The 16,354-nt window shown below is 33.1% G+C and overlaps 1 protein-coding gene across 3 annotated transcripts in view; it reads right to left on the reverse strand.

Annotated features, from left to right (window-relative positions):
* LOC100255228 (protein ENHANCED DISEASE RESISTANCE 2) overlaps positions 1–14,428 on the reverse strand; it is a 78,070-nt gene extending 63,642 nt beyond the window's left edge. For all 3 annotated transcript variants that reach the window (XM_010663000.3, XM_059743155.1, XM_019225792.2), the window contains exons 1-6: positions 14,291–14,428; positions 13,006–13,443; positions 12,689–12,763; positions 11,027–11,080; positions 3,923–3,988; positions 3,490–3,593 (exon numbers count right to left, since the gene is read on the reverse strand). In XM_010663000.3, coding sequence (XP_010661302.1) covers positions 3,490–3,593; positions 3,923–3,988; positions 11,027–11,080; positions 12,689–12,763; positions 13,006–13,239 — 533 coding nt within the window. In that variant the 5' untranslated portion in view covers positions 13,240–13,443; positions 14,291–14,428. The remainder of the gene's footprint in view (positions 1–3,489; positions 3,594–3,922; positions 3,989–11,026; positions 11,081–12,688; positions 12,764–13,005; positions 13,444–14,290) is intronic.
* Between the last annotated feature and the right edge of the window lie 1,926 nt (positions 14,429–16,354).

The raw sequence follows: 16,354 nt of genomic DNA on the forward strand, positions 1-16,354 counted from the left end.
ATCTATTGATAAGATGAGCAGCAGTTAAAACAGCCTCCCCCCAATATGTCTTTGGAACATTCATTGGAAAAATCAAGGCTCTAGTTACCTCTAACAAATGTCTATTTTTCCGTCCAGCCACCCCATTTTGTTGTGGTGTATCGGTACAAAAGGATTGATGAATAATTCCTTCTTTTTCAAAATATGATGATAGGAATTGGTTGAAGTACTCTCTTCCATTATTGAATCTCACTGTTTGGATTTTGGCATCAAATTGGGTTTTTACCATTTTATGAAAAACTAGAAAAATAGTGCTAACATCAAATTCGTGTTTCATAAGAAATACCCATGTAACCCTCTTGCAATCATCTATAAAAGACACAAACCATTTTGGCCTAGAAATACTTTGAATTCGAGTAAGCCCCCAAACATCAATGTAGATTAGGCTAAATGGAATAGAACATTTATTATTCCTTGAAAGGAATGACACACAATGGTGTTTAGCGAATTCACACACATCACAATGAAAACTTTGAATATCTAGTTTTCCAAACATAGTAGGGAACATCCTTTTTAACAAAGAGAAAGATGGATGACCAAGACGGAAATGGGACAACCAAACTTGAGTCTTATTGGTAGTGTGTTCTTCCGACATGTAGGATGGAGGGATAGAATCATATTCGCCACTTTTAGCTTCAAGAAAGTACAACCCTTATTTCTCACTAGCATGCCCAATCAAACCACCCCCCCCCCCCCCCCCCCCCTATACCGACTAAAGTTCCATCAGCAATCTTTATTTTTTGGTTTCCAGGATAAGGACAATAAGTGGAGAAGAACTTGGAGGAACTGGTCATACGGTTTGAAGCCCCTAAATCTATGATCCAAGTGCTTGTGTATTGATTTCTAGAGGCACTTAGGGCTTGGGAATACTTACCTGTTTGGGCAAAATGACTAGAACCCTCTGGTTTTTCAAGCTGTGAAATAAACTGCTGCAGTTTATCAATCTCCTCCTCGTTGAAAATTTCTCTAGTAACAGTATTTTCCAGCTGTTTCACTTCTATATCAGCAACATAACATTAAGGCTTGTAACCTGAATTTCCTCCCCTACTGCCATTATTTTTTCCAAAGAAATTTGAAGGCTTGCCATGTAGCTTCCAGCAGTTTTCCCTGGTGTGACGATTCTTGCGGCAGTAGCTACACCAAAGTGAGTCCTTTTCACTTGGTTTTCGTCCCTCCGTCCTTCTTGAATTTGCAGCATTAGCAGCAGCAATAGTGGTAGTCATGACTCCGTCATTAACACTTGACTTAGAGATAGATAGTGTAGAACCATCCACAGAATCAAAAGTTTTTAGCATTACATTTCTCCGTCCCTCTTCTCCTCTTACAATAGCAAATGCTTCATTCAATGAAGGCAATGGATCTCTCCCAAGAATTTGCACCCTAACTTGATCAAATTCACCATTCAAACCAGCCAAAAAATCAAAGAGTCTCTCTTTCTCAAGAAACTCTTGGTATATTGTTGCATCTTTACTACATTCCATCTTAAAACTTTGATAATGATCCAACTCAAGCCATAATCCCTTTATAACACTGTAATACTTAGTTATGGATAAGGTACCTTGTTTGGCATTATGGATTTCTGTCTTCAGTTCATAAATCTGAGCAGCATCCCGCACCTTGGAGTAGGTTTGATGAATTGCATCCTAAATTTCCTTCGCCATAGAGAGGAACATGCAAGTACGACTTTTTTCCAGCTTCATGGAGTTCCATAACCAAGACATAATCTGAGAATCTTCTTCATCCCAAGAGACAAAATTTGGATCATCCTTGTTGATTGTAGGACCAAAAAGATGACTTAGCTTCCCATTTCCTTTAAAATAGGTTTTCACCAATTGAGACCACTGCAGATAATTTCCACCATTAAGTTTGAAGGTTAGTATAGACATTTTGATGGTCACCGAGAGTTGTGCTCTGGGTTGTGAATTGGGTGGTTGTATTAGTACTAATTTCAAACATGTGTGAAGAAGAAAAACAGTTTGTCTGGAAGCCTATTAGTATGAAAGAAAGTTGAGTTACCAGAAATTAAGGCTGGTCTAGAGAAATAACAAATAATAGTAAAAAAGTTGGTCTGGAATTAAAGGGGTTTCTGCTCAATAATGAAGACTGAGCAGGCTTATGGCTAAGGAATGAAGGTCAAATAGTGGGAAGATCGATCTTGGCAGAGAGAGTTTTCTTGCTCTGATACCATGTGGACTTTGGGATCTTTTGAGAATTTCTCTCTCGTATTATTTCAATAGAATTAAATCAAATACATACAAATTGTAAGAGGTCAAAAATGGAAAAAGGGAAGGAATCTTATTTCAAGCCTAGGATATCTCTATTTACAAAAAAGAATTAGTCAACTAAACTAATAAAGAAAAACTAGATTCAAAAATATTTCCTAGCTGGAAAGTCTTCATACAGGCTGTTCATATTCTCCAACAGTCCAAAATAGTTATGATTATTCCAGAATGGTTATAACGTAAAACAACCATAACGTAAAACGTAAAACATCCAGTAGAATAGTTAAAACATTCAACGTCCAGCATAGTTATTATTATTATTATTAGAAGAAGAAAGTTACCTTGAAGGCTTAAGTTGTTAGAAAAAGGATCCAACAATATACATCTAGCTAACATCCTCATTCACTTGAAGCCCAACTTAGACATGGACTAACAAAGGCTTAAGTTGTTAGAAAAAGATCCAATAATATATATCTAGCTAACATCCTCATTCACTTGAAGCCCAACTCAGACATGGACTAACAAATGATGAATCACATACACATAAATTAAGGAGCAAATGAATAGAGAGGTCCAAATCCTAGACTTTAATAAGCCAGAGATCAAATAACATGCTCAATAACCTGTGATCCCAAAAGTAAGTAACTAGGGAATGAGCTAACAATTTAAGGAAAAACCTGCTAAAAATATACCTATTGAATTACCAGTTGATCCAAAAGGTTTAAGTTGTTGGCGAAAAACCAACAATGTTCATCTAGCTAGCATCCTCCATCACATGCAATCCCAAACACACTTGGAGTATAGATAACTAACAGCATACAAATAAAAGAAAGAGAAAAATGGAGAAAGAGGTTTAAACACAAGACCTAAAAACCAGAGATCTAGTACTAGGTTTAACAACTAGTTACATTAGAACTCTTAAGCTATTAAGGAATAGGCCAACAATGTATCTCAGGCAAACAATGCCTATGCAAACACTAATTGTTGATATATAATGATTGAATTGAAATTTATACCAAAATACCATACCATTAGGTTTATGAATGTTTTCATAACTGCTAATTGACATGGTATGATGAAGCTTGTCATGAAAAATGGACATTTATTTTATTTGTGTGATGGACCAGGGATCTTCTCTAGGGGAATATCTTTCACTGCCAAAGATGACAAATTTTCATTTGTATAAGTAAAATCAACACAACAGAGAAAATAAAAGACAGACACTTACTGACTTTCTTGGTCCGAGTGAAATCCAATCTTCATACTATCCACCGCCAAATTGTTATCATATGAAGAGTATCCATTACCATCAGGAATAGAAGATCCTTGATGCTGTGAACAATGATTATGCAGTCAATCTCTTAAACTACATGTAATGGTTAATATATCTTCATAATAAACATAACTTAAACAACCAAAAAAGTTGGGAGGGCAAATCAGTTATTTTCCCTGTCTGCAATAAAAATGATTTTGGTCAATACTTGGACCTTCACAAAAAATAAATAAATAAAGGTTGGCTGCAAAGTTGATTGTTCATACCAAATGATAAGGACAATATTTTTTGAAGGATCAAATCATGAAGAGAAAGTTACTCTTTACTGTAAACATATAGCAATAAAAAAATAAAATGTATAAAAATGTATAAGCTCAAGAGAAGAAACCTGATCAATAACAAGCTCAATTTTTTCCTTCCACATTAAGGCCTCTTGGATGTTGAATGCAGCCATCTATAACAAGAACAAAGCCTATACACTGTCAATGAAAATTCAGTACTATAAGATTTTAAGAAGATGCAGATGGTAGAATTTCTCAAACCATTTTATTCTTTTTCTTAGACTGCCCATATCACCAGAAGGAAATTTTATTCTTTTTGTATTGAGCAAGAATTATGTTTAACACCCAAATAGCTCAACAAAATTTTTGGTTTAAACTATTGGCAAGCATGTATCAACCAATATTATCAGCATTAGTAGGTTCTAATCTGGATCATATTCCAGTACACAGATTAAGTAAGAAAAAATTGAAATATCTTGAAACAGTAGTTGCAGACAAGACACCATGGCCAAGACTAATTGTTGAAAATTATTACAGCTATTGAATATTATTACAGTTGTAATATGCAGTTGTAGAAGATATATAGCTATAATTACAGCTGTGTAAGTTGTACAGCTATGAGTACATATGTATGTATATATATATATATAGTTGGGTGTATATTTATGTATATAATCCTTAATTTCTAGGGATTCTTCCTTTTCTTCCTTATTATTTCTTTTCCACTGTAGTATATCTATTTCATTGGTTGTATACTTTCAAGATATGAATAAAAAATACAATTTAATCCTACCACTAGGAAAATTCATGTTAGTACGGATGTTAACTTTATTGAAAATATTCCTTTTTATAACAAAACTACTCTTCAGGGGGAGAGCTCTAATGAAGATCAGTTTTGGCAACAAGAACGACCAAAACCTAGCATTTTTCTTCCTGAAATAAATCAAAAAATAGATGTTTTAATTAGTGAAAAGGGGGGAAATACTGATTTATCTATGCTAAATAAAATTGCATCACAAACAGGGGGAGAAATTCTACAACCTATGTCCATTGAGCTCCGTGTTTATACTAGGTGTAGGTTTAATTCTAATACTAAGAATAATCAAGTTAATCTTGAGCATGGTCAATCATCAGCTCCTAGTTCTCAAAATCCAGATAATCTTCCTATGGACTCCACTCCTTTACCTCTTTCCGATCTTGATATCCCTATTGGAATCTAAAAAGGAGTTGGGAATTGTACCAAATATCCCATTGCCAAATACATGTCTTATCAAAGACTCTCATAAAAATATAGAGCTTTCACTTCAAATATCTCACTTACTCATTCCTAGAACTATACAAGAAGCACTAGGACACTCGGAGTGGAGGTCAACAGTTCAAGAAGAAATGAATGCCCTTTTGAACAACAGAATATGGGAAATTGTTGATTTACTTAAGGAGAAGAAGGCAGTGGGATGGAAGTGGGTTTTCATAGTCAAGTGTAAACCCGATGGTAGCATTGAAAGATACAAAGCAAGGTTAGTAACCCAAGGTTTCACACAAATCTATGGAATTGACTACCAAGAGACCTTTGCACCTATTACAAAGATCAATTCCATTCGGATTTTAATTTCTCTAGCAATACATTTTAATTGGCCTTTACACCAATTAGATGTGAAGAACGCTTTCTTAAATGGTGATTTGGAGGAAGAAGTGTTTATAGATTTACCACTGGGTTTCAAAAAAAGCTAGGAAAAGAAAAGGTTTGCAGATTAAAGAAGTCCTTGTATGGTCTTAAGCAGTCTCCTAGGGCTTGGTTTGAGAGATTTGGAAAGGTAATCAAGCTTCAAGGATATATTCAAAGTCAAGTTGACCATACAATGTTTTATAAATACTCATGAGAAGGAAAGATTGTTGTGTGGATAGTTTATGTGGATGTCATTATTCTAACTGGTGATGACAATTTAGAACTTGAGAGATTGAAGAAAGCTTTAACTCGTGAATTTGAGATAAGAGATTTGGGTCCCCTGAAATACTTTCTTGGTATGGAGTTTGCTAGATCTAAGAAAGGTATTTTCATTTCTCAAAGAAAATATATACTTGACTTATTAATTGAAACAGGTTTACTTGGATGTAAGGCTACAAAAACTCCTATAGAACCGAATTTGAAACTCCAACCAGCAAGTCTAGTTGAGGTGATTGACAAAGAGAAATATCAATGCCTAGTTGGGAGACTTATTCATCTCTCTCATACTCGTCCCGATATTGCATTTGCGGTAAGCATGGTAAGTCAATTCATGCACTCGCCAAATCAGGGACACTTTGATGTTGTGTACAGAATTTTAAGGTACTTAAAGGGGACTCCAAGAAAAGGACTTCTATATGAGAACTGAGGACATCTCCAAGGAGATCAACATCAGGCTATTGTACTTTTGTTGGAGGCAATCTTGTGACTCGACGGAATAAAAAGCAAAATGTTGTGGTTAAAAGTAGTGTTGAAACTGAGTTTAGAGCAGTAGCCCATGACATTTGTGAAGTTTTGTGGATTAAACAATTGCTCAAAGAACTTAAGGGTGTTAGCCCTTTACCTATGAAGGTCTTTTGTGATAATAAAGTTGTCATTGTCATTGCACATAATCCAGTACTCCATGATTGAACTAAACATGTCAAGGTTGATAAACATTTTATCAAGGAGAAACTGGAAAATGGATTAATTGTTATACCTTATATACCTACGGTTGAACAAGTTGCAGATATACTCACTAAGGGATTGCCAAAGAAGCAGTTTGATGATTCAGTAAGCAAGCTGGCCATGAATGACATCTTCAAGCCAACTTGAGGGGGAGTGTTGAGAATCTCAATCAAATCAGAGAAATTCTGATATGGTTGTTACCTATTTTTTAGGGATAATTTGTTGTTGTTTTTTAGGGATAAGTTGTTATTTTTTAGGGATAAATTGTTGTTGTTTTTTAGGGATAAGTTGTATATTTTAAATTTATTTTTTTTCTAGAAATCTAGGTGTACAACTGTAGATTTAGTTTGATTTGTTGTACCTTATCTATAAAAGGAAGCATGTTTCCCTTCCTTTTTCAATTAATATATGACATTTTTTTATCCTATTCTAGAATTTCCAATACCAAGGCTGGATGACATGCTAGATATGTTGGCAGGGTCTCAAATTTTCTCAAAAATGGACTTAAAAAGTGGCTACCATCAAATAAGGATTTAGGCGATGAGTGGAAAACAACTTTTAAGACCAAGGATGCACTCTATGAATGGTGGGCCATGCCATTAGGTCTTTCAAATGCCCTAAGCACTTTTATAAGATTTATGAACCAGGTGCTTAAACCATGCAATGGAAAGTTTGTTTTAGTTTATTTTGATTACATCCTTATTCACAACAAAGATTCTAACACAACTAGTATTTGAGGTTTGTGTTGCAACTTGTTAGGGAAAATCAGTTTTATGCCAACATAAAAAATTGCATCTTTCTGCTAGACAAATTGGGGTTTCTGGGATTTACAGTTTCAACAAAGGGTGTAAAAGTTGATCCAGCTAAGGTTGAAGCCATTACAAGTTGGCCCACCCTAAAAGCTTTAAGTGAAATTAGAAGTTTTCATGGTCTAGTTACATTTTATAGGAGATTTATTAAGAATTTCAGCATTATAAAGGCACCAATTATAGAGTACCTTAAGTGGGGCCAATACAGATGAGATTCTCAAGCTAAGCAAAGTTTCCAAGAGATTAAGAGAAGGATGACACAAGCACTAGTTCTAGCTTTACCAGATTTTGGTAATATCTTTGAAGTAGATTGTGATGTATCCAAAGTAGGAATCAAGGGTGTCCTAAATCAAGAGGGGCAGCCAATTGCATACTTCAGTGAAAAACTTAATAGGACTGAGAAGAATTATTCAACTTATGGTGTTGAATGTTATTCTATTGTTCAAGCTATGAAGCCTTGGCATCATTACTTAATTCAAAGGGAGTTCATTCTACATTTAGACCATGAGGCAACTTGCAACAAAATCTGAACTGTAAACATGCAAAATGGGTGGCAAACTTGCAAGAATAAACATTCTCACTAAGACACAAGGCTGGTTCACAAGACAGAGTGGCCGATGCATTAAGTAGAAGGGTTTATTTATTGCAATCACTAACAGTGTGGTTGGGCTGGAGGTTTTCAAGGAGCAGTACATGAAAGACTCATTTTTCCAGGAAATGCTTGAGATATATGATGCCAAAGATAGCAGGGTACTTGCTGAATTTGTTTTTGATGATGGTTATTTGTTCAAGGGAGTTACATTGTGCACAGCTGAAGGTTATTTGAGGGAGCTAGTGGTTGGAGAATTGCATGGTGGTGGTTTAGGGGGACATTTTGGTAGAAATAAGATGCTGAATTTAGTTTCTGAAAGGTACTTTTAGCCGACATTGTGATGAGATGTGTATGCCATGTAGACAGATGTCGTGTATGCCAAGTTTCCAAGGGCCAGCAACAAAATACTGGCTTATTCGGCACTCTACCAGTACCTACAGTCCCTTGGATAGAAGTTAGTGTGGATTTTATATTGGGGTTGCCTAAAACAGCAAGAGTTGCACATTTGGTGTTTTTTGTGGTTGACCGATTTTCTAAAATGGCACATTTTATAGCATGTAGAAAGGTCTTGATGCAACCCATGTTGCAAATCTTTTCTTTCAGGAAGTGGTTCAAATAACATGGGTGCCAAAAACAATCAGATCTGGCAGAGATGTAAAGTTCCTTAGTGGAGGTTATTGGCTACAAAACTACAGTTTAGCAATGCATTTCATCCACAAACAGATGGCCAAATGGAAGTAGTAAATTGTAGGGGTATTTATTGAGATGTCTTGCAAAGGACAACATTAGGCAATGAGACTTAACATTAGCACAAGCTGAATTTATTGAAATTGTGTATGGACGGATTCCAAATCAAATCACTGACCTATTAGATGTGTCAACCCACCCACGAATTAGTGATGATACTATTGCCTTTGCAGAGAATTTAAAGGAGGTTGAGGAAAGTGTTCATCAAAATCTATTACAGATGAGTAAGTTAAGGAGCAATTCAAAGAACTGCAAAGAAGCTGCAAACCAGCATAGGCAATTCAAAGAATACCAGGTTGGAGATTGGGTCATGGTGTTCTTATGGAAAGAAAGGTTCTTTGCTGGAACTTATCATAAGTTAAGGAGCAAGAAGTTGTGTCCTTGCAAAATATAGTGCAAGTTTGGAGAAAATGCTTATGAGGTGGCACTTCCACAAGGTTTAAACATATCTCCCATATTCAACGTATTGAATCATTTTACTTTTCATGGAGATTTGCCAAAAGAATCATATGATGCGGGAGAAGAAGCAAAGGGTTGAACCCCATGTAAAGAAGTAGATGTTGTTGAAAGGGTAATCCAAGTGCGAGAAGTTAAAACAAGAGCAGGTTCATACTTCAGGTTTCTTGTCCAATGGGTAGGGAATCCGGATGGCGAAAATTGTTGGTTGAATGAAGATGAGTTTATTGAGATAGATGCCGATAAGCGTCAAGCTGCAAAAATGGAAAATCATTCGAAGATGAGCTCTCTTTGACCGGGGGAGAATGATGGAAGCATATATGTCTTTTGAAGTCTTTTTGTTTTGTTTGAACTATGTAGTATTAACTAGGAAGTCAGAGAGTCAATCTTGGTTATGTAAAAACATTAAATCATTTCTAGGGAGTATAAGGAATATTATATAAGTTCTAGAAAACATAACTAGGTAGTTGAAAGCTGAAAATAAGGAGGTCTCAGAGAGGAAAGGTAATCGGGTTTTGGATTCTGAAAAAAAAGGAAAAGAAAAAGGAAATTTGCTAGATTTCTCTTGACAAGTGAGGAGTCAACCTTGTGGCATCTTCCAGTCCCTCTACCCATGCATATTGCAATTTGCATGAGAGGTCAGCGATCGACCACCAACTTGTTACAGCACCTGGTTTACATCAATAAGTTCTTTGGCAAGGTTGTTCTGATCATCTCTTTCTTAGAGACCTAGATCATCCAATAAGATGGTTGTTGGGTTGGTTAAGAGCATGGTATCTCAATGTTTTTGTAGGGTGACTTTGGCCATCCAACAGATTTTTGATGGATTGCCATGATTTTGTTTGTTGCGTTTGATTGCATAATAATTTTGTCTTCCTTTATGTTTTAAAAAAATTGTCAACAAGCAGTTCATTTATAACAATAGGGAAACAAGAATGAGTTATCCTTCAAACATAGATGCAGCAACACAAATAATACAAAGAAAAAGAAAGAAAAACACAAAATAAAAAAGGGTCAGGTTGTATTTTTATTTTTGCTCAGCGCTATATATATATATATATATATATATATATATATATATATATATATATATAATTTAAGTCAGAGTTGGGCAATATTTTGATTATCTATCCAACATCTATGGTAGTGTCACACCCCAGACCATCCAAATCTCCTTCACCAAATAACCACAACACCAAAAGCCAAGAACTGAAATCTTACTCTTCCTCAACGACACAACCTATGATATCCCAATCTTTGGTTTCTGTAAGGCCATCCAAAAGCATATTAATCTCTGCCCAGATGGCAATGCCATCTTTTAAAACTTTCCACCCTCTAGATGTGCATACAACACCTACTACATTTTCAATTTTCATGACCAAATTTGTTGAGAACCAAAGGTTAAGCAATTCAACTTAGGCTTCAACCCACCTACCCTCCCCATTCAAATAATACCCACCCAAACTCCCAAACAAACACCATCCCTAGAAACCAAAAAAAAATGGCCCTTGAAGCCAAGCTCAGGTGGCAAGTGACTGGGATAGAAATTGTCAGAGGTTCCAGTTTCAAATCCGACAAATAAAAATGAAAAATAAATAAATAAAAAAAGGTTACATATCAAGGGAAAAAAAAAAAGACAACAAAAAGATATGAAGGTGATAATCCACCAATAAGCAATCATACCTCAAGAAGTTCATTAACAATGCATTCATATCCATTATAACAACTTCCTTTTCCACATGAAGGATTGATATGAAATTGACTATCCAGATCCATAAGATTCAGATCAACAGAACTAATACTGAACATGGTAAAGGATTGATGAGATAGTGCAGAGAACCAAATAAACCAGTTTCAGTTCTATAAGTTTAAACAAGATCAAGAAAAGATACAAACTGAATTAAGATTTATAGAAAAATGAAGAAAAAGAATGAACCATGATTTGACGGGACTTGTCTTTCTTGTTGTAAACACACAACACATAGACCATCTGTTGGGAATGTAGAGTGGTTGAGGCAGCACAAGAGTCACATTATCACCAAACATGAAACAGAAAGGAAAAATCATGATTAGTAATCATGTTCGGGAAAGATGTAAAGAATAGTTGTCATAAAACAAAGAGTACAAAAGTAACCATTTCTTGTGACTTCAAAATTGAAGGAAAGGTTACACCACCAAATATAAGAAAAGAGTTCAAACCACTAATGCTAATAAAAAAAGGTATAAAATGGGCTATGAATTTATATCAAACCAAATCACCCATCATTTGCGGCCTCATAAGAATAATAATGATAATCAATGGAGAATATTGTATTCATTTAGCTAAGGTTTGTAGATTCTAGGTCTTTAGTCGAATCACATTTAACCTTTCTTATTTTGAAGGATCTTAGATGAGGCTACAGACTTGAACACAAGATGTGTCCTTTTCTTATGAGCCACCATTAAATCTTGATCTATCACTAGACTAACTCTCATATCAATCCTCCCATTTATTCAAGTTATATTGGAAAACATCACAAATGAGGGTTCTCATTTATTGAATCCAGCCCAAACACTGTCCTTGTCCACAATGAGGAACCACAAAATAATGAATCTCTTTAATAGTGCCCTTTCATGGTACACCAGCCATAGGTTGAACTCTCAAAAGAACAGAAATGTGGCTATATGTTGATGAAAGAAAGGAAAATGCATCAAAAAGCATCTATAGTTGTGAGATTGGCTAAATATATGCCAACTTCAATCAGTTATCCTCCAGTTATCCAAGGTGCAATCCCCAGTCAATTATTTTACATCTTCCATTCAATTGAATAACTTGGCTTTCTGATCACTATGACTTCAAAAATCATGGAATACTTTGATAGCAGAATTTTTTGTCAACTGCGAAGGTTATTTGGCACCTAGTGGTGGATGTGGTTGGTATATCATAACAGAAATTGTGAATCCTGAAAAGCTGGGGTAGTTATTCATGATGAACATAATGATAACAGAAAAATAAAAATAAAAATATCGCAGTGGGCCAACTTTATCACAACATTTCAAAACAGAATACCCAGTTATTTCCAACTTGAGGATTCATTTTAGATACTAACTACAAGCAATCACTGACAACTGTAACATGAACTCCATAGCATCGTTTTTTTTTTTTTTTTTTTTTTTTCTGATAGGTATGAAATCCATGGCATCTTCTCATTTTCTATTAATCAACTTTTATTCTTAGTAATTTACCTATTAATTGGTATTAACAAATTCTTAATAAACTAGATCATACCAACTAAATCAACTCCATGGCCACTGAGAATTGCAATGGTAACTGCATAGCATTTTCTTATTTGTTTATTTAGTCAACTTCCACTCTTAGTACTTTACCTGTTAAAAAATAGTGTCAACAAGTTCCTAATAAACTAGGTCATAAAAACTAAATCTCCAAAGCTCAGAAAGTGGCAAGCCAAGCAACAACAGTCAAAGAAGAAATACATTGTCTAGATCAAAAGATATGGTTTGTCTCTATAATTGTTTTCACATACTCTAGTCATTTCATGAAAAGGAAAACAAGTAAAAATAAAATAAAAATAGAATATAATAAAAAACCATAACGCACATTCCCATGCTGTGCCTTCATGCCTCGGTCCTCCACCCTACAATTTCCATCAATAACAAGGGCTTTGATTGGGACCTGAATAAAAGAATAGAAGCTGATTACAGCAAATATGAGTGAATTCAAAATTATAACAATAAATTCAATTTGGTCAATTGCTTTGTGTAATTACACACTATAAGTCACTGTTGCAATTATAAGAAGCCTAATTATTATAGTAGTTTTCAATGAGCAATAATGCAAAGTGCAAAAGGTTTAAACAAAACATATAAAGAAATAAAATGACAAATAAAATCATGGTTGAGACTTGAAATATGTACCTGGTTTGTCTGTGGCTTCTTCTTATAATATGCAAGTAATTGCGGTTCAAGAACAAAATACCGCATATGAATGAAGGCCCGACCAATCTTTCGCCGCCCACATCGCACCATCCACCCTTCATACACCACCTTACTAGACTTGGTTTCCATTTTCCTAGACTTGGTTTCTATCTTACTAGACTTGGTTTCCATCTTACTAGACATGGTTTCCATCTTACTAGACATGGTTTCCATCCTACTCCTATCTCTCTCTCTCTCTCTCTCTATAAAAATGCTCACAAACAATGCCAACCAATAATTTTCAGCTCAAAACCACTATTTTTTTCTCCAATTTGAATCAAATTTAATTCCCAAAAAAAATTTAAAAAATAAAAGAATCAAAAAATGGTCAAAATTCCTTGGACATATGAGTCACTTCTGCAACAACGTACCATAATTCTGCAACATGAATTCAAAATTTACATTACAAAAAAAAATTGTCAATTTTTATTGGTTACATGGATCACTTGTATAATAACAAACACAATTCAACAAAGTGGATAAAAGACTAAATGAAAAAATCAAATATTTAGTACATGGATCACTTCCAAAAACATCACACATTAATTCTGCAAAATGTTCAAAAAATCATTAAAAAATTATCAAATTTTACTGGGTCTAATGTCACTCCAGAACAACAAACCCATAATTCAGGAAAATAAATAAGAAAATTATACAGAAAGCAACTTTTTGTTTTGTTTTGGGTTTTGGTTTTTTCTTTTTCTTTTTCTGTATAAATAGACAACTTCCATAATAGACCCTTAATTCTACAAAATGAATGCAAAAATGATCAAATTTTTCTGCGTATATGGGTGCCCCATGTAACAAAAACCCCATAATTCAGAAAATGAAATTAAAAAAAAAAATCTGGGTATATAGGAAACTTCCACAACAAGATATTTTAATTCTGTAAAATGCATAAAAACAATTAAAATAGAATGACAAATTTTTTTCTGAGAGTATAGGTCACTTCGAAGACAGCAAACCCATGATTCAGCAAAATAAACAGAACATTTCGAAAAACTGATCAAAGTCTTATGGGTATGAGTCCTTTCGACAAAGAAAAAAAAAACAGAAAAACAAACTCACAATTCTTCAAAAAAAAAAAATTGAATCTATGATCATTATAGCAATTAAATGAAAAATCAATGAATTATCATTTTTATTGTCATATATTAGTTAAATTAAAATCGTTTGACGATTTTAAAAATTAAAAAGATTCCCCAGAAATAAAGTGAAATCAAACCTTGGGTTGTGGCTATGGAGTTGGAGGGATCATCTGAGAGCCCAAGAGATCTCAGCCGTCCGATCAGGAAAAAAAAGGGGGGGAAATGTAAGAAACTTTGAAGAAGAAGAACAGAGAGGCTGGGTTGGTTTATTATTATTGTTATTAATTAATTAATTATTAATAGAAATATAAATAAAATAAAAATATATGGCCTTTATTTATAGCGCCGGCGGGAACTGAGGGACGTTTTGTACCGTTCAGCCCCTACGGTTAGTTAGATACAGATCAAAAAATATATATTTTTTTCAATATAAAAAATTAAAAAATATATATATGCAATTTGAATTTTTCAAATTGGAAAAATAAAATATTGGCATATTAAATTTGAAAAATATATATTTATATTTTTTTGTTCAATTTATATTTTTTATTTTAATTTTTTGTCATTTAATTTGTTAAATTAGTAGCATAAATTTTTTTAAAAATCCACGTGATAATGGAGAAAAAGAATTAATTCTAGTGATAAAATATTGGCATATTAAGTTTGAAAAAAAATATTATTTATATTTTATTGTCCAATTTATACTTTTTGATTTTAATTTTTTGTCATTTAATATGTTAAATTAATAGCATAATTTTTTTAAAAAAATTCACTTGATAATGGAGGAAAAAAAATTAATTCTAGTGATAGTGTTTTTAGATGATTATCTTTTTTGTAATCAATAATTTTCATAATCAATTGAATTTCCAAAATCAATTGAATTTTATTTATCATTTACGTTATAAAAAAAAATGTAAAAGAATTGAAAATCAATCAAATTACTTAAAGACTTGGTGGGAGTAACAAATAAATATTATAGGCATAAGAGGAATATAAATCTAAATATGGAAAAAATCATAGATTAATTCCAACCATATTAGAATTTTTTACAATACCAATTTTAAAATAAAAATGGAATGAGCAAATAAAATAAAATGTAATGATTAATAAATATAATTTTATTATTTTCATAATTTTTTGTGTGAGTAGAAAATCGATAGCAAACAAGATTTTATCACTTCTATTTTTCTTTCACTTTTCTCCATTAAGAAATAAAAAATATATTTTTAAATTTTTTTTGAAAAAATCCAAATAGAATGCTACAAGTAACAAAGATGATTTATGAATAATCATAATGAGGTTTTTAGACAAATAAAGATATTCACTCTCTCCATATAAAAATGGAGTTGATATCAACAAGACATTTAGTGTATGTTTTGATTTACTTTCTATTTTTTTTTAAATGTAGTAATTCCTATAGAAAATATAATAACTTTTGTATAAAAAATTTGGAATTATCTTATATTTTTAAAATTTACTTTTAAAATTTGAGATAAAAAAATAATAATACTTTATCTTTTTTGAATAGTTTTTAAAAATTATGTCCTTTTAAGTCGCTATCATTTTCTATTTTTAAAAATGGAAAATAAAAAGTATATCCAAACAATAGCTTGGTAACATGTTTTTAAATATATTTTTGAAAACAAGTGTTAGAAACATGAAATATCTAGTTGGTGTTTCAAAAGTGGCATCAATTTAATAGTTGAAAATTGATATAACTTGAAAATTAATGAAAAACTCACAAAGCGGGACAAGGAAAACAATCTTGATCATAGGTGATGTTGAAATTCCGAAAAAAAACTTTGATATAAAATAACAACCAATATTACTAAGTCCTCCAATTCATTGTTAAGAGAAGAGTGTCACCAAATTATTTATACATTAGTGCTCATGCATATAGATAAACTAGTCGTCATGTGAGAGAATCATATGATTGAGATTTAGAAGTGAAAAATATTGGTTTTATAAAAAAATAAAGAAGTTATTGGGTAGCAGTATGATGGACCAACCAATGGGTGTGCATCATATTTGGGAGAAACATTTAAGGCATTCAATGGAGATGTATTTCTTGACAGATGTCTAGATTGCCATGCGCACACTTTTGTCTAGTTCTTCGCATGATGAGGCAAAATGTGTACAAGTATGTCAAACCATGTTACAAGTTGTCCACTTAAACCTTGATTTATCTAAGTTCATTTCAT

Source organism: Vitis vinifera, chromosome 15 (assembly GCF_030704535.1).
Source record: "Vitis vinifera cultivar Pinot Noir 40024 chromosome 15, ASM3070453v1".
Classification (NCBI taxonomy): domain Eukaryota; kingdom Viridiplantae; phylum Streptophyta; class Magnoliopsida; order Vitales; family Vitaceae; genus Vitis; species Vitis vinifera.